Source organism: Falco cherrug, chromosome 6 (assembly GCF_023634085.1).
Source record: "Falco cherrug isolate bFalChe1 chromosome 6, bFalChe1.pri, whole genome shotgun sequence".
Classification (NCBI taxonomy): domain Eukaryota; kingdom Metazoa; phylum Chordata; class Aves; order Falconiformes; family Falconidae; genus Falco; species Falco cherrug.
Genome location: NC_073702.1, coordinates 41845013 through 41869976, shown reverse-complemented (window position 1 = coordinate 41869976; position 24964 = coordinate 41845013). Strand labels below are relative to the sequence as shown.

General features: G+C 41.2%; 1 protein-coding gene across 4 annotated transcripts in view; it reads right to left on the bottom strand.

Annotated features, from left to right (window-relative positions):
* AGPAT4 (1-acylglycerol-3-phosphate O-acyltransferase 4) overlaps positions 1-24964 on the bottom strand; it is a 79984-nt gene that overhangs the window by 5637 nt on the left and 49383 nt on the right. For 3 of the 4 annotated variants that reach the window (XM_055714128.1, XM_055714130.1, XM_055714129.1), the window contains 5 exons: positions 20856-21017; positions 18458-18611; positions 11745-11847; positions 9514-9589; positions 4105-4303 (listed from right to left, as the gene is read on the bottom strand). In XM_055714128.1, coding sequence (XP_055570103.1) covers positions 4105-4303; positions 9514-9589; positions 11745-11847; positions 18458-18611; positions 20856-21017 — 694 coding nt within the window. The remainder of the gene's footprint in view (positions 1-4104; positions 4304-9513; positions 9590-11744; positions 11848-18457; positions 18612-20855; positions 21018-24964) is intronic. The other variant, XM_055714131.1, reaches the window with a different exon arrangement.

Sequence of the window (24964 nt, the reverse complement as noted above, 5' to 3'; positions counted from 1 at the left end):
GGTGTTTTTTTTATTTCTTCTCTTTTGCTCCCTGGCAGAATCTACCACTGCCCTTCTGTCCTCATTTCACCCTGCAGCCCTCGGCACCCTGGGGAAGGTGGGGTGCAAGGAGAAGGGTCTGCTCATGTTTGCCAAGCCTGTGGAAGCAAAGTGGGGATGAGTGCTAAGGTGCCTCAGTGGTATCTCCCTGCACTGCCTGCCTCCTGTCCTCAACTCTCCTGGGGGCCTTCGTGCATATCCTAGTGATACCATCATGTTTAAGGATTTACTCCGCCATTGCTTTAAATACAACTATAGTAAGGGAGACAGGGGTTTTTACTACAAGGAAGGGGAGAAAGGGAGATCAAGTCGGAATTGTGCCTAACAATCAGCTGTGAGAGTTTAAGCCCGCTCTCAGAAGAGCGGGAGAGAGAGATCGCTGAGTCACCCCTGCAGTGCTCCGTGGCAAACCGCAGAAGGTAACCGAGCTCCTGCTATCTTTCTGTCAAACTTGGTGTAAGACTGCTGGTTTGTGCTTTCCCCATCTTCTACTCATCTCAGCCTACGGGCATCAGCAGCCTTGCTGCCTGGGATCACATCACGCTCCAACCCTCTGGGCCCACGCTCTGCGCTAGGACACTGCCAAGTCACTGAGGACTCACTCACAGTTTGTACTGCGATCCGTGGAAACAGATTTTCTGATAATAGCACTGTGCACACACTGCCCACTAGGACATACACCAGCTCCTGCAGGATCAGCGCTGGCTCATTACTACTTGGTTCAAATGAAATTCTTCTCTCGCCTGTAACTGACACTTCATGGCTGGCCCAGATGCCGTTGCGCTTACGGCATTAGCCATGGAAGAGTTACTTCTCCATTTAAAAGCCAAGAGAAGCCCTCTCATCTTTACGAGCCAGCGTTCCCTTTTTAACTGCTGTTGACAACTCTATAACAAAATACTTCTAGAGCATGAAGGCTGTGCCCTTCAACACTGGTTACCACAACACGAAAGGCAACCTAACAGTGGGTTCTTTGAAGCCAAGTGAGATCAGGGAAGCAGGAGGAGAGGGAAAAAAGCAGCTGCTGTTTAAATACAAATACTGACATTTGACAGAGTCGCTCACTGCTTTAACACCAAAACATCAACCCCAAGTTTTAAATAGCAGTTGTGAGCTAAGTACATAAATCTCTTGCCACGTGTCCTATAATACTAAAGCCAGTTTCCAAAAGACACTTTTGTCCCTCAAACTGCTTGAGCATTTATTTATCCTCTGGAGCAGGGACTGCCTTGTGTTGGTTCAAGTAGTACCACAAAGGGCTCCTGGTCCCAGACCAGTAGATAGACATTAGCACAATGCAATGATTATTAGGAGTATAAATAGCCAAACTGCTGCACAGCAAAGCAGGAGGGGATGGCTCAGCATTCTCAGGATAAAGAGGAGACATCATTTATTTAGGGCTGAACGCGTTTGAACGCGTTTGAGCTGAACCAGCAGAGCTATATATACATGGGTTATTCACTCCTTGGATCTGAGAGTTGGGGTCTGAGGGATTACAGCTTCCACTCCAGCCTGACCGCTGTGAGGCATTTCTCTCATGGTTCTTTCAACCTCAACAGTCACTTACTTACAAGCCAGCAAGTGTTTTTTACTGAAGAGCACAATTAGCGGAGACTGTGCAAAAGACAAATGACACTCTGGAAACAAATGAAGCAGAGGGCATCAGGCAGAAGGATCTCCTAGTTCCTCTGCTCTTTCCCACCAAAGGTTTATGCATATGCTTGTGCTGTCTGCACCTATGCTAATAAAGGTAATGTTATTAGGTACTGAAATCTGCCCTTAGAAACTTAGAAACAACAATCTACTTTAAAAGGGCTACCAGGGACTGCAATAAGCTTCCTGATTCTGGAGTATCAGGTGAGCTGTCAAATTGCCACATAAAAAAAGTGATGTCCCAGACATCATTTGTGCAGTGGGAGAAGATCCACTAGAAGCAATGTGAAAAGGCAGTTTCATCATCTGATCACAATGGTAAGCAAACCCCTCTCATTTACAGAAAAATCTTCCTTTTACATTGTTAAGCCACCAGTTACCAATTACTGCTCGGACTAGAAAAGACAGCGAATGCAGTCCTCCCTGCTTTGCTACAAACTGGATCTGCCAGGCAGTTTGAATTGGCACCAAGAGTCACAACCTCCAAGGTACACTGTTCATGTACCACTACCTCCCAGCCACTGCAGAAGTCACTTCTGAGACCTTGCCTAAAGCTGGAGACAAACTGCAAAATAAAACAGTGGTTGCTCCTCTGTCAGATGATGGCTGCATCACATCCAGGACATTTATGACAGAGATACCCCTTAGGATGTAAAACAGTCTTGGGAGAACGGCCTTGCTACAGAGACTCAGCTATTGGCTACAAAAGGCAATGTGACAGCTTTGGCTGAAGTTTTGAGATGCTTCCACAGAAAGAGACCAATGATTCCCAATTAGCAGTAGCATTGCTTTTGAAGGGGTATAGTAAACCAGAAACAGACAATAATGCACTGTGGGAACTGTTGCTCTTCTGGCAAGTAGTAACACATCCACTTTTAAGTGACCAGGATAAACCAACTCTGCTTTTTGTTTGTTTTCACTGAGGACTGAGCTTCCTTCCACTCCCACAGATTCTCTTCCCCCCACTCTTCATGGCAGCTGCTGTCTGCTAATAAGTGACAGTATCATCTTTCTTTTTGCCTGCTCATCAGCAAGAGCTGGCTGGCTGTGTCTAATCTAAACCTAATCTAATAGGCTGTATCTAATAGTCGAGGTGGCAGCCTCTGCTACAGGCAACACTGTCTTCTGCCGTGCTGCAAATCCTAGCCAATTACAAGCACTACGGGTCTGATCACACCAAGTATTCGGTGAGAACAGAGCTGTTGCTAAGCACAGGGGTCTTTCAAAAGCTGCGGAGGACTGCGACCTGCACCATCCCACAGACGTGGTGGATATGTATGGGGCAGCAATACACATTGCACAGTGGGCCATTAATCTCACTATTAATGCGCTCCTCAGCTGCGCTTTTGCAGCTTGGGAGCTCGTGCTCATTCTGGCAGCAGACTGTAGTCTTCTGTTAGCTCCAGCGTACGAATAACCTGAGAACAAGTCCTTTGGATTATCACTGTATTCAAAAGAGGACTCACAGCAGCCTGCTTACTAATCTTTCCTTGTGGCTAGGAGCACAAGCAAGCTAAGTGGGGAGTAAGACAGCAAGAAAAAAAAAAGGGCCCTTTTGCTGTCCATTCTTAGTAGCATCACAGCTTTTTTTCTTTACAGGTTCTTTCCCTCACTTCTTGATAAAGCAAAGTTGTGACCTATTTGTAAAGGCCACGGATAGTAAGATAGTATAGGACTTGGGGTGGGGGGTGAGGGGTGTGACGTCACTCAACTAAACTGTATGTGTATGGCTTACTCTGGAAGGGAACTTATTCTTCAAACAGGCACCCAATATGCCATAAAGCACAGACACACAGATACGATGTTATTTGCCAAATTGACCTGATTCCTGCTTCCATGAAGGACACCAAATGAGATGTCCCTCCTTTTTTTGTGGGCCAGCTGCTTGTTTTGTTTTCCTTTTCCTCTTAAATAACATGCTAGTTTAAAGACAAACCAAGGCAGTTCAGAACTACCACAGGAACTGTAGGAATCACCTGTGATAGTCTATGCTGTGTGCTACATAAGTCAGAGTAGATGGCCACAACAGGCTGTCCATAAATCACAAGTTGATGGATTTCCAGTGGCTGACACATTGAACTATGATTAGATGAAAGAATTCTCAACAGAGTAAGTCATCCTTGAGCATCTTTTCTGGGCAAAGTACAACCCAGCACTACACAAGAAAAGAAAGCCTTTTGCAGGCAACCTACTGGAAAGTTACCGTTTTGATTCCTACAGAAACAAAATTTTGGATGCAGCTCTTACAAAAAATAATACAACTATACCAAAACAAACAAACAAACAAATCTACATAACATATTCCAGGCTAAAGCTGGTCTGTTGAATTCACAAGTTGTGTTTATATTTCATAAGCCTCAATAAATTATATCTGACAGTCATCCTGTAAGTAATCTGCTTCAAAAAACTTACCCATCACAATGACAAATGCAAAACTAGCCAATGTCAGTGATGATCCACTGTTGATCATGTTGATGAGCAGCTTGAATAAAGGATATAGCAGCAATAAGGCCCAGAAAAGCCAGTTCAAAAGCGTCCATGGTCGTCGAGGTGGTATGATAGGAACAGCTGGGTAGGTTCCTCTTTGGTAGTACTCTTCCTGGAATGCATCCTAGTAGAACAAAGGAGGGCAACAATTAAATCTCCATCTGCTAACAAAACCAGCCGTTCCTGACTTTGATATTCCTCTTTCTGCATGCTTGTAACTATGGAGGAAGATCAAACACCAAGTCACGGCTGGAAAGCTTGTACTTTGAAGTCAATGAACACAGTCAAAAAAAAAGAAAAAAGAAAAAAGCTTACACTAATGTGTATATTCTTTCACTCTCCAATGCACAGAAGCTGGAAAAATGGAGAGCATAACAAGCCCAGTAAAACAAGGAAGGTGAGGAGATGTACACTCCTGGAGCAATGCAGGCATCATTGTTGAACCTCCAACAAGAGCCACAGCCACTGGCCAAATACTGCTGGCAAGCCAGAGAATTATTTGGGCTCTGTGTTCAGCAGCCAGTCCTCTGTTCCCTTTTTTCTCTCCAACCACTGCTCTAGAACAGCATCCACAGCCATGTCAGAAAAGGTGAGCAGACACCATCTCGTCCTATAGTCCAAAGAACACCACCCCCTCCAGTCTGCTTTGTCCCACAAATGCCGTCTTGTTCCTCTTGTTCCCATGAACAGTATGGAAGTTTGGGTGCTGAACCTCTCTACAGACAGTGGAGCATGCAAACAGTTTAGAATCTCTCACTGGATTTGACCAAAGGACGCTCCCTTTTAGCATAATAGAAGCGAGGTAATGGGGTGGGGTTTGTTTTTTTGTTTGGTGGTGTGTGGTTTTTGAAGCACAGAAGACTTATAATTCAGTACTTTCCTCTAGAGCCCCTATGGGTGAACAGCATTGTGATCAACCCAAGATATCAAAGGGGGGGGGGGGGGGGGGGAACCCTTCCTACTTGTCCAAACCCAAAGATTATTAGTCTGTGTTATTGCATAAAACTGGTTAATTAATTAAGTTAGCATTAGACTGACATAAAAAGGAACCTCAGTTTAGTCAGAATGAAGTACTAAATTTCTTCAAAGAAAGGAATGCTTCATGATGGTTTCCAAGAATTCTGGCAAAGCCAAGATTGTCCTAATCAAGCACAAGAACATTATTTCTACTATGCTATGATTTTACATTTACTTACGCTCCAGCTGACAGAGACAATTCTTTACTTATTTAATGGCAAGTTGAGCAATTATAGGCTGCTAGCATTTTATCTATTTCAAAGGGAACATTTAGCTTTTAAGAGATTACACAGTAATTAAAGCCTTGCACTCTCTTTATTTAGATTAGAAAAATTATGACTCTTTTGCGCATGCGAGCTAGATTATACTGGGATTGCTACGGCCAATTAATTAGCTGTCTTCAACAAATTACACAGCGTATGAAATTTTCTTTACAGTGCCTTGAGGATTTTGGTTTATGACTGGTTTAACACAGAGCTACTAATCATCAGTAAATTGAATTCTACTATATACAATTAGGTTTCTAAATACTCTTATTACCCAGAAAAGTTAGGATTTTCTATTATTGGTATCGCCATTAGAGGGCCCATTACTACAGAGAGCCAGATAGACTCACTTAAAACAAGCACAGCATTTTTTGTCTTTACTGGCTCTGCACGGCATTAGGGGCAGCAAAACTGCTGACCACATCTCACCAAGAGTTTTAAGAGATGGAAGAAGTATCCAAGGGGCAAAACAATGTCAATGCCATCACCTGCACTACCTGTTTTACGTCACTGTGGGGAACAGCTCTTCAGTTACGATTCCTTACCCTTAAAAACGTTCACATTCCTTGCAGATCTGTGGCTTGATCTGTCTGCAAGGGTGCCTATGGTACCTACCAACAGCTCAAGTCAGCATTTAAACCCATGACGTACCTCAAAATTTCCCTCAAACACCTTGTCCACACTACGTTCCTTTGATTCCCCTGCATACAGAGCTTGTTTTCAGTTTGTGCCACCCACCAAAGTATCATATTTGGGCATAGAAACATGCTCCTTTTAATAGCCCACCAAATCTGAGTTACTTCAGACAGCAGGGCGGGTAGTGCAGTGGGGGGGAAATCAGAGAATACAATCATCTTGCGAGAGGCTAATTGGATTCTTCCTCCTTCCCCAGGGAGCTCTGACTGCAGAGGTATGCCACTGCCCTTTCATCAGGAAGCTCACAAAGAATGAGTATCCAAAAATACATCCTTTGTTCCCAAATATGGGAGTTCTGTGCACTTCCCCTCTTCAGTTGTACTTTGCTAACTCCCTGGGGCACTTCGGCATATATTTTCATGCTCTGTTTTCCATGCTTCTCTTACAAGTAAGAAGAGTTAGAGGCTCGCTTTCTTTTTAATGGAAATCAAGATTCTCAAGCAGAATTTCTATTTCAGGTGCTGAGGCTGTAAGGTGGTGAAAAAAGGAAACAAATATGCAAGGGCTAGCAGAGTTGTGACTAATACACAACACTCCTTCAGACCAGGCACTAAGATGCTCAACCTGGTCCTTGAAGTCAAAGGGAGCCTTTCTAAGCAATGGCAGTTTAAAAAAAAAAAAAGGCAAAAAAAAAAAATAAAAAATAAAGGCAATGTGCAATCCAAATTGCAACTCTGTCATAATTTGGCATTAACTGATACAGCGCTGGCCATCTGCAGAAGGACAAAATTCACACCAGGTGAGGAAGAAGCATGTGGACATGGTGCTTACTCTAAGTCTGAAAAAGGAAGCACAGTGTTTGGTGTAGAACAGCATGGTGCTATTGCCACCTGGCAAGGCCCTGTTCATTGCATTTGCAGCAGTGGCTAAACTAGAAAATGAAGAGATGAGCAGCAAGAACATAAACACACCAGATTCCCAGAGAGCAGTATCTCAGACTGAGGTACATGGGTATGTGTAACTGAGATCAGGCAACGAGGTAAAAAAGAACGGAACAAGCTTTTCTCAATGACTCTCACTCCTTTACTAATGGCAATTATAAAAAAAAGAGGAAAAAGAAGTAAAAAAGAGGTCTTGTCCCTTCATGACCAATAACTGCTGATCTCATTACTCATTCAAACAGCTTTGTGGCCTGATCATCATGAGTGCATGGCACTCCAGCCTCAACCTCAGTACCTGTGGCACACCCACCTACTAAACCATGCTACTAGAGCGTAATTCAGTGCACAGCATGCAAGTCTTGAGAAGGTACTGCAAAATTATGAAAACCAGTGAGACTAAGCAATGGCACATACAACAGTAATGCAAGATAAAATAGAGGTTCTGGTTTTCAGTAGTATGCATACCTTGTCTGACTTTGGAACAGAAAGTGGAGTGCTACCACAAAAAAATGCATTCATCCCCTGCTTTGTCTATCCTGCAATGAATTACTACATAATACAGATTTGTACATTTTACCATAAATATTTGCTGACTCTGAAAGTATTAATCTGAAACAATTCATTTTTGGAAACAACATCTAGGTGGCAATGCTGCTTGTTATCCAACCTAAAATGCATGGCAGAAAGATGAAACAGAATTGCATTTTTACCCTGCAGGTGGGGGCTTTCATCATCTCAGAACTCTTGAAGAAGTTCCCCCTGCTCTGTATTCCCCCAGTATGGTTTTACAGAGATATGGGCTTGTGTAAACCAGGAATGACTGCAATGAACTAACAGTTTCGCTAATGTAAAACAGCTGAAAGGAAGAGGAACCACCTCCCGAAAAAAACAAACCCACAACCAATCGAAAAAATGCCACACAGCCAAAAAGGTTTTAATGGAAAGGAAAACTGAACACACATTCCTTCCTGCTATACTTAAATAGGAAACTATGGATCTAACTAACCAGCAAACTACGCTGTTATGAAGAAAGCAGGGTAGATGCATGCCCTGTTTACACTAGAAATAACTGAGTGTTTGCCAAAGATGGAGTAACAGAGAAAAAAACTTTGAAGTGAATTAATGCAATAATGCAAACTACGTAGTAAGGGATTCAGGATAACAATCACCACATTCTCATTTGATTTATGTTCTTGTCTTGCAAATGTCCAAACAATTCTTAGGAACATAAAACAGGGTTAACAGATAAATTAACAGGAAGTGGACTTTTGTACTGTTCAGCGAAAGGACTGTTTACATTTCCATGCCTGTAGAGACCACAGACCCATGGGTAACATAACGCCTTTGTGCAGAAAGGTGTCGGGGGCTATCTCTGAATTAGGTGTTTGTGGCACAATTTACAAGAGAGGTTAGCTAGTAGATGTACAGCTAGGCCTCAACACACATTTACTTTTCACATTCCTGTAAGCAAGCTGCTAAGAGGGGCTATGAATTAAACCAGAAACAGGCATAGTTTGGAAGCTGAAAAATACTAGAACACAGACAATACAGAAATGCTAACGTCGTATTCTGGGTAGAGAACAACGAATGGCACAGCAGAATTCTGCTGCCCCAGTGAGAGGAAACCAGAGCGTAGCTATATTCTATTCACTTCTAAATCCAAAGCACTGCTGTATTCCAGTCCGGATACATAACTTAGATCAATTCATTGAAGCAAACTGAGCTGCCAGGCCCTCGTGCCTTGCACACCCACAACTCCCACTGATTGATACGGGAGCGCTGTCTGTATTCGAAGACCGCATCCCCCAACCATTAGCTTATATGTTCATAGAAACAAAACCCAAGAGAAACAGATTCTGAAAGTCTGAAAGATGCATATGAAAGTATCTGGAAAAAAATAATATAAATCAGCAGGCATCTACAAACACACAGTCATTATTATTCTGTCCCCATCCCATGTAATTGGGAATCTTAAATGCATGCCTTCTACGCACACAATGTGAATGCAATTTATCAGCCTGTCCTATTAACGCTGGATCTTTGCCTTGGTAAAAAAGACAGGGTAAAACAAGGCACAAAACCTGTAATACACTAAAGCGAAACATACCTCATTAGCCCACTACTTGATTTAGGAGGTGCCCTTAAGGGGAAGGGCATCTTTCTACCAGCCAGGAGAAAGTGTTTTTTGTAACCTTATGCAACTTTCTAAAGAATTTTAAAACTACTCTATCGAAGCTTGCTTAAGTTTTCTTTCTGTTGCTCTTCAAATACAAAGTAAAGGCAATCATGACTGACAGCACAAGACCAGTTCATGTCTGGGGAAACACAGCACTCATGCTGGAAAACAAACCAAACAAACAACCCACCCCAAGTCCCCATAGCAAGACCACTACACATGCACGTTGTAAAGGTCTACTAGTAGAGAAATAACTGAGCATTAGTAGCTCTTAAGTGCTGTGCAGACAAAACCCAACCTTTTCTTGATACAGTTTGTGGAGCCAGTTAGAACATTCCTGCTCATCTTCTGGGACTTCCTCTAGTGGAATCCGCCTGCCAATGGCAAACAAGAGAAATTGAGTATCAAATACTTCAGCTCCATGAAAAGCACTTATATTACACAGACAAATTATCCATCTGAAAGGAGACTCACTACATTTTCCACCTTTAATCTGTGGTAACAGCTCCCAGATCAGCAAAGTATAGTTTGCTTCTACAGCCACCTTCAGTTTTTAGATGCACCGGAAATTCAGAAATTTAGATTTCTGAAATAGTAATGCATTATGTTTGAGCTCACTAGAGCTACTTTCTAGATAAAGGTTTGCAATTTTCTGTTTCCAAACAAAGTTTTTGAATGAATTAATTTATTATGCTACCTATGGAGTTCAGGTCTGTATTTAATCAGCTAGGCATTAGACAAAAATCCCGAACTCTTCTCCTTACACCAAGCATAAAGCACTCTAGTATTTCTGAGGTAACATTCCTATTTCTATAATTTTTGTTATGTGCAGCTTGGTTGGATAATTTCCAGCAAAATGGCTGCTATCACTGGGAAACCCTCTCTTGACAAAAAAAAAAAGTTTTCATCATATTTCATGAATTTTGGTCAATAATCCTGTGACAGAAAAGAATCCCCTTGCCATCATCATTTAGATACGCTAATATCATATTTAAGAATTTTACATTTTTCAGTATAGCATGTATTTTAATTAATATCCATTAAGAGCAACATCAAATTAACTTCCTTCGGCACAGGAGAGTGCACTTTTCACAGCTGGGACACAAACTTAGATTAAGAGATGTGATACTACTATTTTATTCCTTTATTTAAGAAAGTCATGACAAACATTAGAAGCCAACACAATTTAAGCAGAGACAAACAAGGCCATCCAAATTTTACAAACTCCTACTGAGTGCAACACTTACAGCACTTCAATAAGCAAATATGGATGATATTGAAGAACATCTGTGATGTTCCCCAGTTAATTGCCAAAAGAAATTTTGCCATGAGGTTCACCCTGCCTGTGAGTTTTTCAGAAAGCTCAAAGAACAGAAGGCCAAAGAGCTAACCCAAGTCACGAAAAGCAATTTCCATGCTCTGCCAGACTGACTTGCAGCAGGCTGGAAGGGTGTAAAGGGAGACACAGCAAGACACACACCTCTACGCTGTTGGAAGAAGGGTCAGCCCGTGCAGGGCCAGCTGCTCCTCCATGAACACTAGCTAGGCAGGCCATGTACACCAACAAAAGGCCACTAGGCTGAGCTACCTGTGAGACCCAAGGGGGAATGCAAACTCATGTTGCGTCCAGGAATCAAGATAAAGTTTCTTTTTATCATTGCACAAAATCAGTTCTGAAGAAAGTATTTTTTTTCAAACAGACAGAAAAGGGAAGGTGAGGAGAAAAGGCCAGCATACTCTACTGCATGTTGGTACCTAACATAAACCAACTGGACCTGTCAATTATAGCTATAAAGGCGTTATGATGAACTCCTGGTCACTTGTGGGATTAATTCTAGGCTCTTATGCTCCAACCCTAAACCATCACATACTCTGAGTACCTGCAGCATGGGTGTTGCTGGTAGAACCTGGCCTGGGAATAAGGGCCTTGGAATTGGCCCATTCTCATTAAGATTATGGGAAGCAACTGGGGTTTTCGTCACTTATAGAAACATTAATGATACAGAATGCAGGTAACTTTCCATTAAACAACCGCCTTCTTGGCAGGGAGTGAGTAGCAGTCAAATACACCAACTACACCAAATGGAGACGGGCACGGTCCTGAGCTCGGCCTCCACCTCAGTGGGAGCTATGGTGTCAGAGACAGTTGTAAAGCTACTCCCTCCCAACACTCAGTAGATGTTTGGAATTCTGGCAGAGTGAGTGAGGCCCCACTGTTGCTGCTGAGCTGACAAACAGACACACAAATGAAAAAAAAAAAAAAAAAAAAAAAGAAGTAACCCAAACAAAACAAAACAAAACCACCAAAAGATCCTGTACACTTTTATAGGGTCCCCACATATTTATAGTCACAGAACTTTACAAGAAACCCTTCCATCCCATATGAGTTTTATCTGCAGTTTCGTTAAGCCAGGTTGGCAGAGATTTGCTATCTGTTACCTACTTGGAAATATTTCCTTATTTATGCTATTGTGATTGTAAGTATGCACTCCTATACACCAAAAAGTAATTAAAATATGGATTACTTGCCTTACATATAAATCTGCATGATACTTCTTTCCATTTAGAACTCCCAGCAATGTTGGATTCTCGTTATTTCTAAAATTGAGAGTAGAATCATAGACAGCAGAAACTACAAGAAGAGAAAGATTATGTGGTTACTGTAGTAATAAAATGGAAGTAAGTCATTCTCTCTCACACAAGGAGTATATTTAAATATGAAGTCATCAGCAATAGCACCACAGTGTGAGCTGTCACCAAGGTAAAGACGACAATGGAACATTCAACATGCACACTTTAAGAAGCCAAATAAGCAGTGACCCTTTCAGGAGCTGCACCAGTAGAACAGAAAGATTTTCTTTCCACCCTTGTCTCCTTCCCCATCAGGTGCAGAATGTTGGGCATAGGGAACACAGTTACAGTTTCTGACAGTGAATATACCTAGGACATCCTAGGAGTCAAATGGTTGAAAAACTATTAGCTTTCTCCACTTACTGTGAATGACGCAAATCCCCCGCAAATCTGGGTAAATAACCAGGCAGATACACACTTTATAAACAATGAAAAATATATACAGTTTGACTCAGAATGGGTAAAGTGTGTACGTGGGACACATCCTACAGCAAGAGGGCTTAATGCAGCCATGAATTGGGTTTAAAACGTCGTCTCCTTCATGCCCATTATTTGATAACTGAGGCACTTGTACGGCAAAGGCAGAGACAGACTAACTGACCACCTGTGTCAGCTGGGCTGCTGCATGTGAGGAATATAACATCCAAATCCCACAGAACAAAACTGCAGCCAAACTTTCAGCCTCAAGAATGCTGCTCCTGCAGTTCTGTGTAGTAACAGTAAAAGTGTTTGCAAAGGTGGTCTGTAGTTAAACCAAGACAGCATAAACAAGCAGCTTCTACAGAAAAAAAAAAAAAAAAAGTGTTCCCTGTTTTAAACCACATGAAGTGTTTCAAAAAAGTTTCTTTGAACACATCCTTAGAGATACTATTTTCCTTATGTCACAAAATTACCAGAAAGCAATTCATCTTCCTGACACTGAAATTAACTGTGCATTGTGGTACGAATTCCAAGATCAATGACAGCACTTTTTTTTGGTCACAAAAGTGACTAATATGCACTTCACATGTAGCTTCTCATATTTTACATTTTGGGCTCTAGAGTTCTGCCATAACACACACCGCGACAAATCTTTGTTGTGAGAGCTTCTGACCCACCTAACAAAGCCTTTTATTACACAGAACAGATCTGTGTTCGGTTTTGAAGCCCCTATAGCTATGAAAGATAAATATAGGCTCACCACAACATCCTGCCCCCACAAACTCACCACATCGTTCGTTACTGCAAAACAGAGCTCATAGCACAGAACAGAAGAGTAGCTTCAGTGCTACAAGGAAATCCTGAAAACAGAGGCCAAAACCCTGCCACTGCTGTATCCCTCATTGTTTTCCTATTAAAGTTAGGTTTTTAGCCCAAAATAAAAACTACAACACATAAACCAAAATCTAGTTCAAGCACACTACTCTCCCTTGTACAATGTAAGTAGGAAATGGCTTTTTCTGAAGAAATTATCTACCTCCATTTTTAAGCTTCTTAGTGTAGAAGGATTTTACTAATCTACTCTAATTTACTAATCCAATGTAATTGAAGGAAGACAAGAGCTCAAGTTGGTTTATACAGGGTAAGCTTCTTAGTTCATTCTTTAATAGCATGAGATTATTCTAACAACAAAAGGGATGTTGTAAAGGAAAGTATGATGAACACAGAACTTACTCTTTCATCTCTTAGAAGATGTCTACTTTGAGTTTTGATACAAATTGTGTGCTTGTTCAGAGACACTGGAAGATGCTTCTCCTGTTCTGAAAAAACTTCTGCAGAGTTGGTCAGGAACATCTTTATGTGCTGATGGCCCTACACAGAGTGAGCGAACACAGAGTGTTCACTCCAGGAAAAATATCCCATTCCAATTTGTAACCGATCTGTAGTTTTGGTATTCAGTCCAGTCCTTTTTAATATCACACTGAAATCTTTTGGTGTGAAGCAGTGCCAAATTCAAGACAATAACAGCATATGCAGGAGTAAACAAACCTCTGTTATATCCATACAGAAAATAAAGGAAGACTTAAGCTTTTCCATTTTGAAAGTATACGAAAAGAACAACAGTAGAAGTGTCAAAGAAAAAGACTGCACAGAATTAAAATTTGCCAGAAAGCTTCCAGAGTCAAAGCAGCACTAGTGTGCTGTGTCACACACTGGAATAGTTTCTCATTAAATGTGTATTTCGTATTTACATAATTAGAATTTGACATCTCATGACCTTCTCATCCAAAAGCTGAAGAGTCCAGAAATTTCATGTTCTAAACCAAGTGAAAAAATACCTCCACAGTATCTTGAAAACGTAACTGTCTCACTCTCAGACTAATTTAGGCAGTGTTTGAGAAGTTTTCTTTCAATTGTGAAATAAAAAAAAATTCTCAAGAGAGTTACCTTAAAACATCTTTTTCATTAAAAAAAAACCAACCACAATTCAGTATTTGGAAGTTTCTGCAAAGGCTCAGAACGGATCATAACTGAAAACAAAATTTTTCCATCGGAATTGCTGTTGTGACAAAAGGGGTGCTTTTTTTTTGTTTGTTTTCTAATATCTGCCCAGCTTTTTTTCCAATCTTTAACTTCTGGTTCCTTGTACAGCATTCTGACAGAGCGCTACATACGTAAGAATTTAATTTCTTAATTTTGACCTAAGAAATCTTCGGATTACATATCTAGAGAGGATTTTTCTTACCTCAACAGTCCTTTCAAACTTCATGCATTATTTTGTGGACATGGTGGATTATGCCAGAATGATCATCTGACAAATCAATCTATAGGCAATGAGTACGCCTACATACAGCTTTGTACTAGCACACAGTGGTCTGAAGTGAAGACTGGGAAAGGGAGGGGAAGAAATGGTTGAATTCACTGTACTGCTGGTATGACGGCCACCTTGACACAATCCTTTGATTTCACTGCTCTTGGTCAAAAATCATTCATTCTCCCAAACCTGGCAGCTTGCTCAGGAGGATGACAGGAGCCTCACTAACACTGAAAACAATCCAGGACTAAAGTGCAGTTCACGGGGAAAAAAAAAGTCTTTACAAAACTCCCAAACACCGTCATATTGAACTCTGTGAGAACATCACCCTGGAATTTATTCTCATGCATTCCCTCTAGGACAGTAGTTCCCAGCATGCACAACTGGGAATTACCTACAATCCATCATGAGCCATGTTTTAAAATACAAGTCTTAACTAAATAGAAACAGCTGAAAGGAACTGTCTGATACATAGCCAGGCAAAAGAAGTAACAGTTAATGTATCTTTTGCAGTATTTATGACATTTATTTTTACTGTAAGTAATGGATGAGTGGTTTACAAACAGATCTGTATTTTCATTTGCTTCTATGAACAGTACACATAGCAAACTCCACAACCTAACAGCTTAAGACAGGAAACACTTTCTAGAAATGAAGTTTCTGGGGACTGTGTCTGTACTACAAAACTAGTGGAGATGGCCTCGGATAAAAATAGCAGAACAAGTTCATAAAAATATTAAAAGCACTCCTTCAAGAATCAAACGAATTTGTGAAAGTAAGTCTCTAAAAAGAATTCCAGTATCACTTATGAAAGAAATTAGTTACGAGGGCAGGTTCTTTTCCTGTTCTTTTGTGTGAAATATTTTAATCCAAATACACCTGCTTATTCTGACAGATATGGCACCACTGGTATGGAGGTAGTTTCCCATGTATGCACATTATAAATAAACTACTTCTGAAGTTCAGTCTTTCAAAACAGAGGGACTTGTCAAACTGATGTCACCAATGCCTGTTTGCAACAAACACAAAACTGCTGCACCAGGTAGCATTAAGAATTGATAAAAAGTTTCAAAAAGGACCAATCTGTGATCACTGCTATTGTGGGTGAATTACCTCTCCAGCCACAGAAACCAGCATCCATCCATGCTATAGTACTACAGCCTCAGAGAGGCTGAACCACACCCTTTGTCAGAAAGAAGGAACAAAGAATAGGGGAAAAAGGAAACACTGACCTCTGTCACACCCAGCCTGGAACTGGATCCAAACACCTGGCTTGCCTCCGCTGCTATGCCATGCTGCACCTACCTCCCTTAGCAAGGCACTGCAGCCAGGCCCACCACCCCTTGTGGAAGAGCAGAAAGTGCATCAGCCTAAGTGGCAGCCCCCAGAATGGGCTCAGGCAGCTCAGCACCAGTCTCTCCCTTCAGAGACATGCAGGGATACCCCACTGCAAACCTGGCAACTGAAATGGATGTGAATTGTATCACCAGAGAGAGGTCAGCCTGCAAGAGTCGTTCCTGTAGATCGTTAGAGATGCCACAGGCAGAGCAGCAATTCAGCAGTCACACTGATGCTCTTTGGAACAAGTAATTTGAGGCTTTAATAGAGGGATAAAGTCACTTGCCAGGCCACATTATAAGGTAGAGCCTAACAATGAGACTTGGGGACTTACAGGGAACAAGTCGAACAGTACTATTTACCAACATAAATATTAAAAAAAAAAAATAAAATTGCCCAAATTACTACAGCATACAGCCTCCTCATATACTGACACCTACAACAATACGCTACTGCTATAACATGGGCACCAAATGTCAGTGCAGGTTAACAGAGATAAGTGGTCAAATCCTATCAGTATTCATGCAAGAAAGGAATAATTTCTAGATAGAACTTACATTTCTAGATTATGGACTGTCAAAAAAGACTTCCATAATGCTCTCTACTAAAAACACATTTGTGGACTTCCTGCCCATATTAATATTACAAGGAGCTCTAAAAATAAGGTATTGTTTACAAAGGTCTTTCAAATGCTCTTCACATGTATTCCTTGTCTCTACAGGAGAGACACATATAGTAACCCCGCATAACTTACTATCTCCTTCTCATTGCAAAAAGCAACAAGTCAAGTATAACAGCATACCCAGAATTTCTAACACCAGTCTGGGGTCATCAGCTGTTTCCCTCAGAGATTTGTTGGCTGGGTTTTTAAGCTATAGAGTTTCAATAAAAACTATCTATGAGAAGTTATGACTCTCTGTGCTTCTCCTTGAACCCTCACAGGGAAATACTACCTTCTTATTAGCCATACCCTGTTTAATCTAGCAAGTCCCAGCTTCTGGAATGAGGTAGTGACATACACTTCCCTAAGCATATAAGTAATCTAGGAATCTGAGTCTTCTTTTTCTGAAGGTATTTCAAATATTCAGGATCCTGAGAAGTGTTACTGTAGTGCATTACATGAATGCCCAAAACTTTTTATAAATGCCATTTAGGTTCACTAGAATTGTTTCCTTTTGAAATGTTTTCCCACAAATCACCTACGTGTCCACAATCATACCATGTTTCACTTGCTTTACACAGAGTAGTGAAAAGAACAAAACTGACACCAAAATAACCTGTCTCTGATTCATAGCTCAGGGCACTGGGGGTCAAAGAGTTTTGACTCAGATGTTCTATGTTTCCAAGCTTTCCTCCTCCCACCCTCAGCAAAACGGTCACCCTTATTCAAAGCAAAGGTTAAACTGTGCCCTTAAGGGAGTTACTAGATGCTGCACATAACTTACCTCTTTTTCTCATATCAGGATAGATCCAAGCTATGCTATCCATTTTAGGGGTGGGAAGTTGTGGATGTCTGACAAGCTGGAACAGTGCTATCATCTACCTGACTTGCAAGAGGATACGTAGAAAAAACTTGACAGATAGCAAGACAGCTGACTGCAAAGCTTTTTTTACAGCAGCTATCCCAGATATGCCACATGAAAACATGTCTTCAAAGACAAAAGAAGTTTTGACATTAACTTCAGTAAAGCTAGAACATTTTCTTCTAAACCACTAACCACTTTGTCTTTCTTCTATATCAGCCTTCTAACAACGCACAAATCTACCAAACCCCAAAGATACTGCAGCATTATGGATACACAGCATTGTCTTTCCTTTGCCCATGAAGTACATCGCAATGTACATGACTTTGATGGTTTGTGTTAGTCAAAGAAAAATCACTTCAAAGGCACATGTGCCATGTTCTTACTGATGTCACTTTAAAGTTGGCAAACGCAAGTAGCCAGAAATAACTGGCGGGTGGGGGGTTCAGAACAATGTTAACAAAGAAAAACTTACTCATGTTCTGTAATGTAGACATAATTTATTTTAAAGTTTCACCTACATGTATCTTCAGTCAAGTTCTACTCCCCCAGCTCCATGGAGAACCTCTAAAATACATCTAGACAGAAATTTAAAGCAAAATATTTTTTGATTTTTAAATGGTGTTATTTGAGGCAGATATTTACCACGAGAATTTAAGACACAGGGCCTCAGATTCTCTAGTGATGTATTTGCTTAATTTAGAACAGGACTGCTTAGTAAATACCAAGAAATATTACCCTTTGGTAATAGGTATGAAACATGCAACTAGAGATCCCCCGATGCAGACTCACAGCAACAGAAAACAAAACAAAACAATTAAAAAAAATAACCAAGAAGCCCAGGACTTTGTTAGCAAAACCTAATCTTTAATTTTTGCAGGCTAGTGGAAGAAAGGTCAGAAGGGTCCCAGGGCTTTTCTGCTAGGACATATGCTACAAGGAAAAGAAGAGCATGGCAAAGTGACAGCAGTTAGATGAAATAACCATTTAGCATTATTGCCTGTGACTTTCCTTACCTACATTTCTCAAACACTGCACGGTGACAGCAAATCCTTTCGTTCGTGGCAGTAGGTGATACTTGAGCTTGGGCAGGCCTTTGGCTTCGGCTACCTGCATGCTAATCTGGTGCTTCTGTTCTGTGAACCTTGTGCCCTCGCAATGAATCAGGAACTGAAACCAAGAGAGAACTACAGTTAGGCAGCAACTCAGGTCTGCTACATCTGTCTAACCAGAGGCCTCTCTAATTCCCAACAGCACAGCCCAAATGAACACTCCTAGCAAAGACAGGTGTAGCCACATACTCATTTACGTAATTTAATTGCCCTGCAGTAATAAAAAAAAAAAAGAACCAAAAACCCAACCAACCAAACAAAAAAACCCACCAACAACAGAAAAATACAACACAGCCCAAAAACCCAAACCCTCTCAATTACCTGCACCCATCCAACTTGCCATGCTCTTGTTTGAACTCTATCTAGCCTTTAGGCTTTAACATCTGCTCTGCTTCTTGCTATCAAAATTACACTATTTCTCTAAACAGGTCACTCCATCTCTAACGATGGAGATGTTAGAAAACACTTCAAGCATGCCTCCTGTTGCAAATGTCTCACTGATGGTGAAGTATTCAAGTGTCATGATATCTAAAACTTGCTAAGTGTCTAAACCAAACACATTTCTAGGAGATGTTTCAGTGCCCAGCTTGTCTGCCCTCACTCCAACCCACTTGCTTTCACTATGGCATGAGGACCACTGACAACTGCAGACAGTAACTTGGATGCCAATGCCCGAGCTGGTAACAGATGCAAGGCAGTAGATGCAAGCCTCAGAGCTCAGACATGCATGATTACAATTTTGCCACTGGCAGGCCGAGGAGAGAAAACAGATTTTTGGAGATTTACCACTTGCTCACATGCTTTCTGCCAAGCTTGAATGCAAACTAAAACATCAGGGAGCATTACCAAATTGCACAAGCTAAGTTCTCATAACCCATAGCAAAGATTTAGCCAACAAAGACAGACTGAAGAAACTAGCCAAGCAGCCAACTTCAGTTCCAGATCATCTAAGAGCACTTTTACTCAATGATCATATGCATCATGTTAAACAGCTATATGAAACCTAAAATGATGAGAAAATTCTCCTAGCCCCCTTAGCACGCTCTGTCTTTCTACCTTCCAAAGTGCTGCTGATGTGCCTTTTGACATTATGTCATGATACAAAGGCAGATTAAAAGTCCACACTGCAATAACCTCTGGTGTATGTCAGCAACTCTATCTCCCTTACTGCAGGCGTAGTTCCTCCTTAGTAATCCCTCTACAGCAGCATACAGAGTATGCTGGTGGTTTGTGCTCACGAATTGGAGCTGAACTGCGTAGGTGGTACAGAAAGGTATTCAACACCTTTTAAGAGTCACAGAGCACAAGCAAATCCCTGTGCGAGAGGCTGGGACTAGAAACCAAGAATTGTTCCTTTACTAGACAATGTCCTGCCTGGAAGTCATTTAATCGTTCGAAGCACAGAACTTAGTTTTGATTGCTTAGCTCTTATTTAAATCAATGACAATTTAAAAAAAAAAAAGTTTTGTTTCTGAAAATATGAGACACAGCATATACATCTTTCACTAGGAAGCCACTTCCTAAGCAACAGTTTCTATAGGCTTTTGAGAGGCTGCTTAAGAATACCATTTCCTTAACTGAATCCCTCTCTCACCATCACCAGCTCAAAAGAACTAGAATTTCTCTGATTATTGAGAAGAGAAAAAACTCAAAGGCTTTGCGTTCCCACATTAGGAAGTGCCAGACAAGCTCAATACCAAAAAAATGATGGTGATGCAAAAAATAACTTTCCTGTTACAGAAAGGTGGCACCAATCCTCTCCCTGTAACACACCTAATGGCCCCAGACCAGGTGCTTATCTGTGGTTTCCACTTCTACTGGGCCACATCTGAGCTAGCGACTTCACAGGAATGGCAGGATCACAGGGAAAAGGAAGGAGAAAATACTAGTATGAGCTCTGCCATCTAGGGCACGAGGGGAGCTTAGGTAAAGAATACAGCTAATGTGTTTCAATACAACATTGTCACGTGCATCTGTTACACCACCATGAACCACCATTTACCCCTCTCCGGCTCCTGTATTTAGAGGACCACAAAGTCTACTGAATGGATCACAGTGGAGACATTTTTGGAATAACATCTGCAGGCTCCATACTACAGAGGAAGAATCGAGGCAAGACAGACTACTACATGAGAAATTCAAGAGAGAGTTCATTTCTTAGAGAATATTCTCCTGATACTGCCAGGAAGCTCGTGAATTACAGTTCTCTGGAGCAACCTGGCAACCATCACATACTGTCTATGCCCTTCATCCCTCCCAAGCACTACAGAACCTCACACTCCACTTGTTAGTCATCACTTACCCAAAAGTTTTCAGGGTAGTCCCGGAGATTCAGCAACTTCTGCATGACTGTTTTCCGATCTTCCTCCCACTTACGCTTGCAGAAGACTATCTCTAGGAAATACCACATCCAGCCAATGACAGGCATGTAGGAGAGCTCCTTCTTTGCAAGCACTTTGGAACTCTGCAGGACAGTCAGAGCAAGTAAAACAGTTACGCCACTGAAGAGTTCTCTGTGGTTATGACACATGCACTGTTAGACACTAATGTATTGATTCAATCTTGACCAGTCCCAGTTTTAACACCAGTGCAAAAGCAAAACAAATAAGTTTTTCTCATACGACAGAATAATCTAATCTAATCTCAGACACATGCATGAAAGAAGACTTCCAGAATTAAATATATGTGTGTGTGTCTATCCTACCCAAACCCTGAAACCCAAAACACCACAAGCTAAATTCCTTCAACCACTGAGGAATCTATGCAAAAGATCCAAACCACATAAATCAAAATTCTTAATTCAAGGGGGCCATGGGCAGTGGCAACTCAAGTTCCTTTAAGATACTTTACAGTTACACTTCTCCCCAAAGCTGGTACATCCCACCATGACAGGAAAAATCTATTCTGAATGAGAAGCAGAGTCACAGAGCCATTGATACACAACTATATATTGATGCATGCACATGGTTTACCAATGGAATAAACCTTAAACAACACTAAAAACAACAACAGCAAGAAAAATACTTAATTTGCGTTTAAGTTTGTTTATGGAAGAGCATAAATACTTCCACTAATGAATCTGTCTCAAAGCATACTCCTGGTGGGGAAGTACTGTTCCTGTCTCACAGGCATGACAGAACTGAAGTGTTTGTCCAGAACCTCCACAGGCAGCCTATGGTTTATCAAGCATTCAGCAAGTTTCAAATCTCAAGTTCTACTCCAGAATTTAACTCCGTGATCATCTCAAACTGGCATCCCTTTGTGCAGCAGAAATTATTCCACTTGCTCCTTTCCTGTCCTCCAAGCTAGCCTGCCTTGGTGAGTTGTCTTCTGTTTCACTTCGTTACTTAGAGAATAAAATGGCATGTGTGTGTGTGTGTATAGAAATAGTTGCTTCGGCATTTCCTGGAAACCAGAGACATTTTCTCAGAGGACAGGTGGAGCAATTGTAGTCCAGTTTCTATCGAAGATATCATTATAAGCTATCTCATCAAAATGCTCTACAAATGAGTTTCAGGACATCGCATTTGAGTAAGTAGGAATTTTTTACTGTAGAAATTACCACGAACAAATTTTTTTTTTTGGTCACTGTTGCTCATTTGGTTACCAGGGGAAGAGACTTGACCTAATTCTTTATCTCGGCTTATTCCTATCATCTGCTCTTCTTCCTTGAAAAAGAAAACACCTTAAATAATTAAGCTCCTAAGACTGGAAGGCAAGTGCACATCACATAGCTTCACTATCAACTGTTACACAGAAGCAAAGCAGAAGATAACATGAGACAATTCTGTTATGCAGTATTCCTGAATGCAGGAACCATCAAATGATTTAACACTCTGTAATGAAGTGTTCCCTCTCGACCATTCAAGAATTTCAGTGATGAGCCCAGATCAGGTGTCCAAACCCCACTTTCCCACAAGGAGCAGCCATAGGATTCAGCATGCCTTTTGCCATTTCAGCTTCAAGCCATGTTGGACATCAGTCCCTACTGCATGGCAGCAGTAACACAGAGCCCAGCCTCCTCCTCCAGCTCCCCAAACTGGCCACAGAGAAACAGGCTTTCCTCCCATGACTTTCCTTAGCTCTCTCTTTTGCCCTTCCACACTACTGTTCTTCCATTTCTCAGTTCCTCTTAATACCAGTCATTTTCTCATTTCCAAAATATGTTTAAATAGTTCTAGCATACAGCTTTAAAAGCCTCCAAAGAGCATTTTTTGTTGTAGGCCACATACAGTACAGCTTTCGTTCAAAGCTCACAGACCAGTTCATACGCTCTTCCATTTCTCTCCCCTGTACATGCCTGAGGAAGCTAGTGGAGCCAAGGCTTTGCCCCAGAAACCGCAACAGTCATGTAAAGTGTTTCTAGCCCAGCAGGGAGGACTAAAACCTTAGGGAACTACAGATTACCTCAGCCTCAACCAGGGCAGCCATCAGCCACAGCGTAGCACGAGCCACTGCTCAATGAGGCAAAAAGCAACCAGTGTCACCCTCCAAGAAAAGAAAAAAACAAAACCCTATGCTCTTGAAGTTTATTTACAGTAAGTGTTCAGTATCACAAAACCTACCATGAACAAATACAAATGTGCTCTGCATAGAATGTACAGGGCCTCCAGAGCACAGAGTCAGAAAAAACAATCCAGTAGTCCTCCCTACCAGAATTTAAAACACAGGAATCCTAGTCCAAAAAGAAGTTAAAGTAACTATTTCACTTTTCTATTATTTTCTAATGTTTTGCATATTTTTAAAAGCATATGAGTTAAGGGGCAGGAGAGAAGCTGCCACCGTTTTGGTTCTTTTTCCCTGGTAAACCACAGAAATTATATTGTGAGATAAGGTGTCACAGAGCGCAGGTACAACCACAAAAGCCAAATAGATGTTTGCACTCTTCCTCAGGGCACACGCTCATAATTTTCTGTGCAGATGCATTTTTAAAAGTGCTCTTTTAGACACACGAGAGTACAACTTCTTAGATGTACATTAAAAGAAACTAAAGCACCTTACGCTATTTTGTGTGCCCCATCAATCCTAGAAGTAGAAGAAAGGCTAATGACACAGAACTAATTAGAGAAAGGAAACCCCTTAGTGCGTTATACTGGCAAGAATAGCTCTCATGTGGGAGGAATACATTAGGCCTCCCCTCAGAAGCTACGATCTTCTCTTAAAATAACTAGAGCTACAACCTATTCTGTTTCAGTCACCTACTCATGCACAGCTCCTGTATAAATATCCAAGGGCAAAAACGTAGCTCTGGTTGACTTCAGCTACTACCTTTAACAAAGTGCTCTGCTAAGTATGTGACACTCACCTCTAACCTTCAAATTCAGCTTGTTCAACAGAATAAATTCATTAAGAAGTGCTGATTTATTCCATGTAAGGTGCCTTGATGAAGGAAGTCAAACATTTTCAGTGCTCAGAACTGTGTAACTCTTAACAGATGTTTAATGAAATTATCACTGGACGGGGATAACCTGTCTACAGTAATAGCATTTTAATACAGATTAATTTCTTTTGGCCAAGTGTGTTCAGGTGGAAATACCCATGAAGTTCTCCTTTCGTGAATGACTGCAATAACATCACATTAAAAAAAAGTATTTTTACAAGCTTACTTCAGATGCATTTGCACAGCTATGCTGTCACCGAAAGAAACTCTTGATTTATACATCCAGCCTCAGTTATTCATCGCCTCTTGATGCAGCATAAAATCAAGCTGCAAGCTAAGGATGTCTAACGAATTTATTCCACAGTTTCAAAACAAATGCACTGTAGCTACAAACCATTAGCAGCACCAGCACTTTGCCTCATAGGTTATTTGCTCTCCAAGCTGCCCTCAGCATTGACATACTTTTGATGATTCCATTTGCCCTATTTTTGAAATGTAGCACTCCATCGTAGTATGTTCTCTGGGACATCAAGATGGAAAGATGTGTTTCTTTAGGCCCTCGAAGCCATCGTTCCAGAAATTTAGTTAGGCTCCTAATTTATAATGCTTCACGTTGAATAAAACTTTTCCATGTTGGAAAGGTTAACATAGCAATATTTTAGAGGATGTATGCCCAAGCACATGCTAAAATGCTGTATTAAATACAAATAATAATGTAGTTTTGGCTGCCTACATGAACAAATACATAATTTAGGATCACAGATTCATAAAACTATTGAGGTTGGAAGAGACAACATCATCGAGTCCAACTCTTAACCTAACACTGCCAAGTCCACCACTAAATCATGTCCCTAAAGTGCCGCATCTACACGGCTTTTAAGTATCTCCAGGGATGGTAACTCAACCACTTCCCTGGGCAGCCTGTTCCAATGCTTTGACAACACTCTTGGTGAAGAAACTTTTCATAACATCCAGTCAAACCCCCCTCTGGCACAAACTTGTGGCCGTTTCCTCTCACCCTATCACTTGTT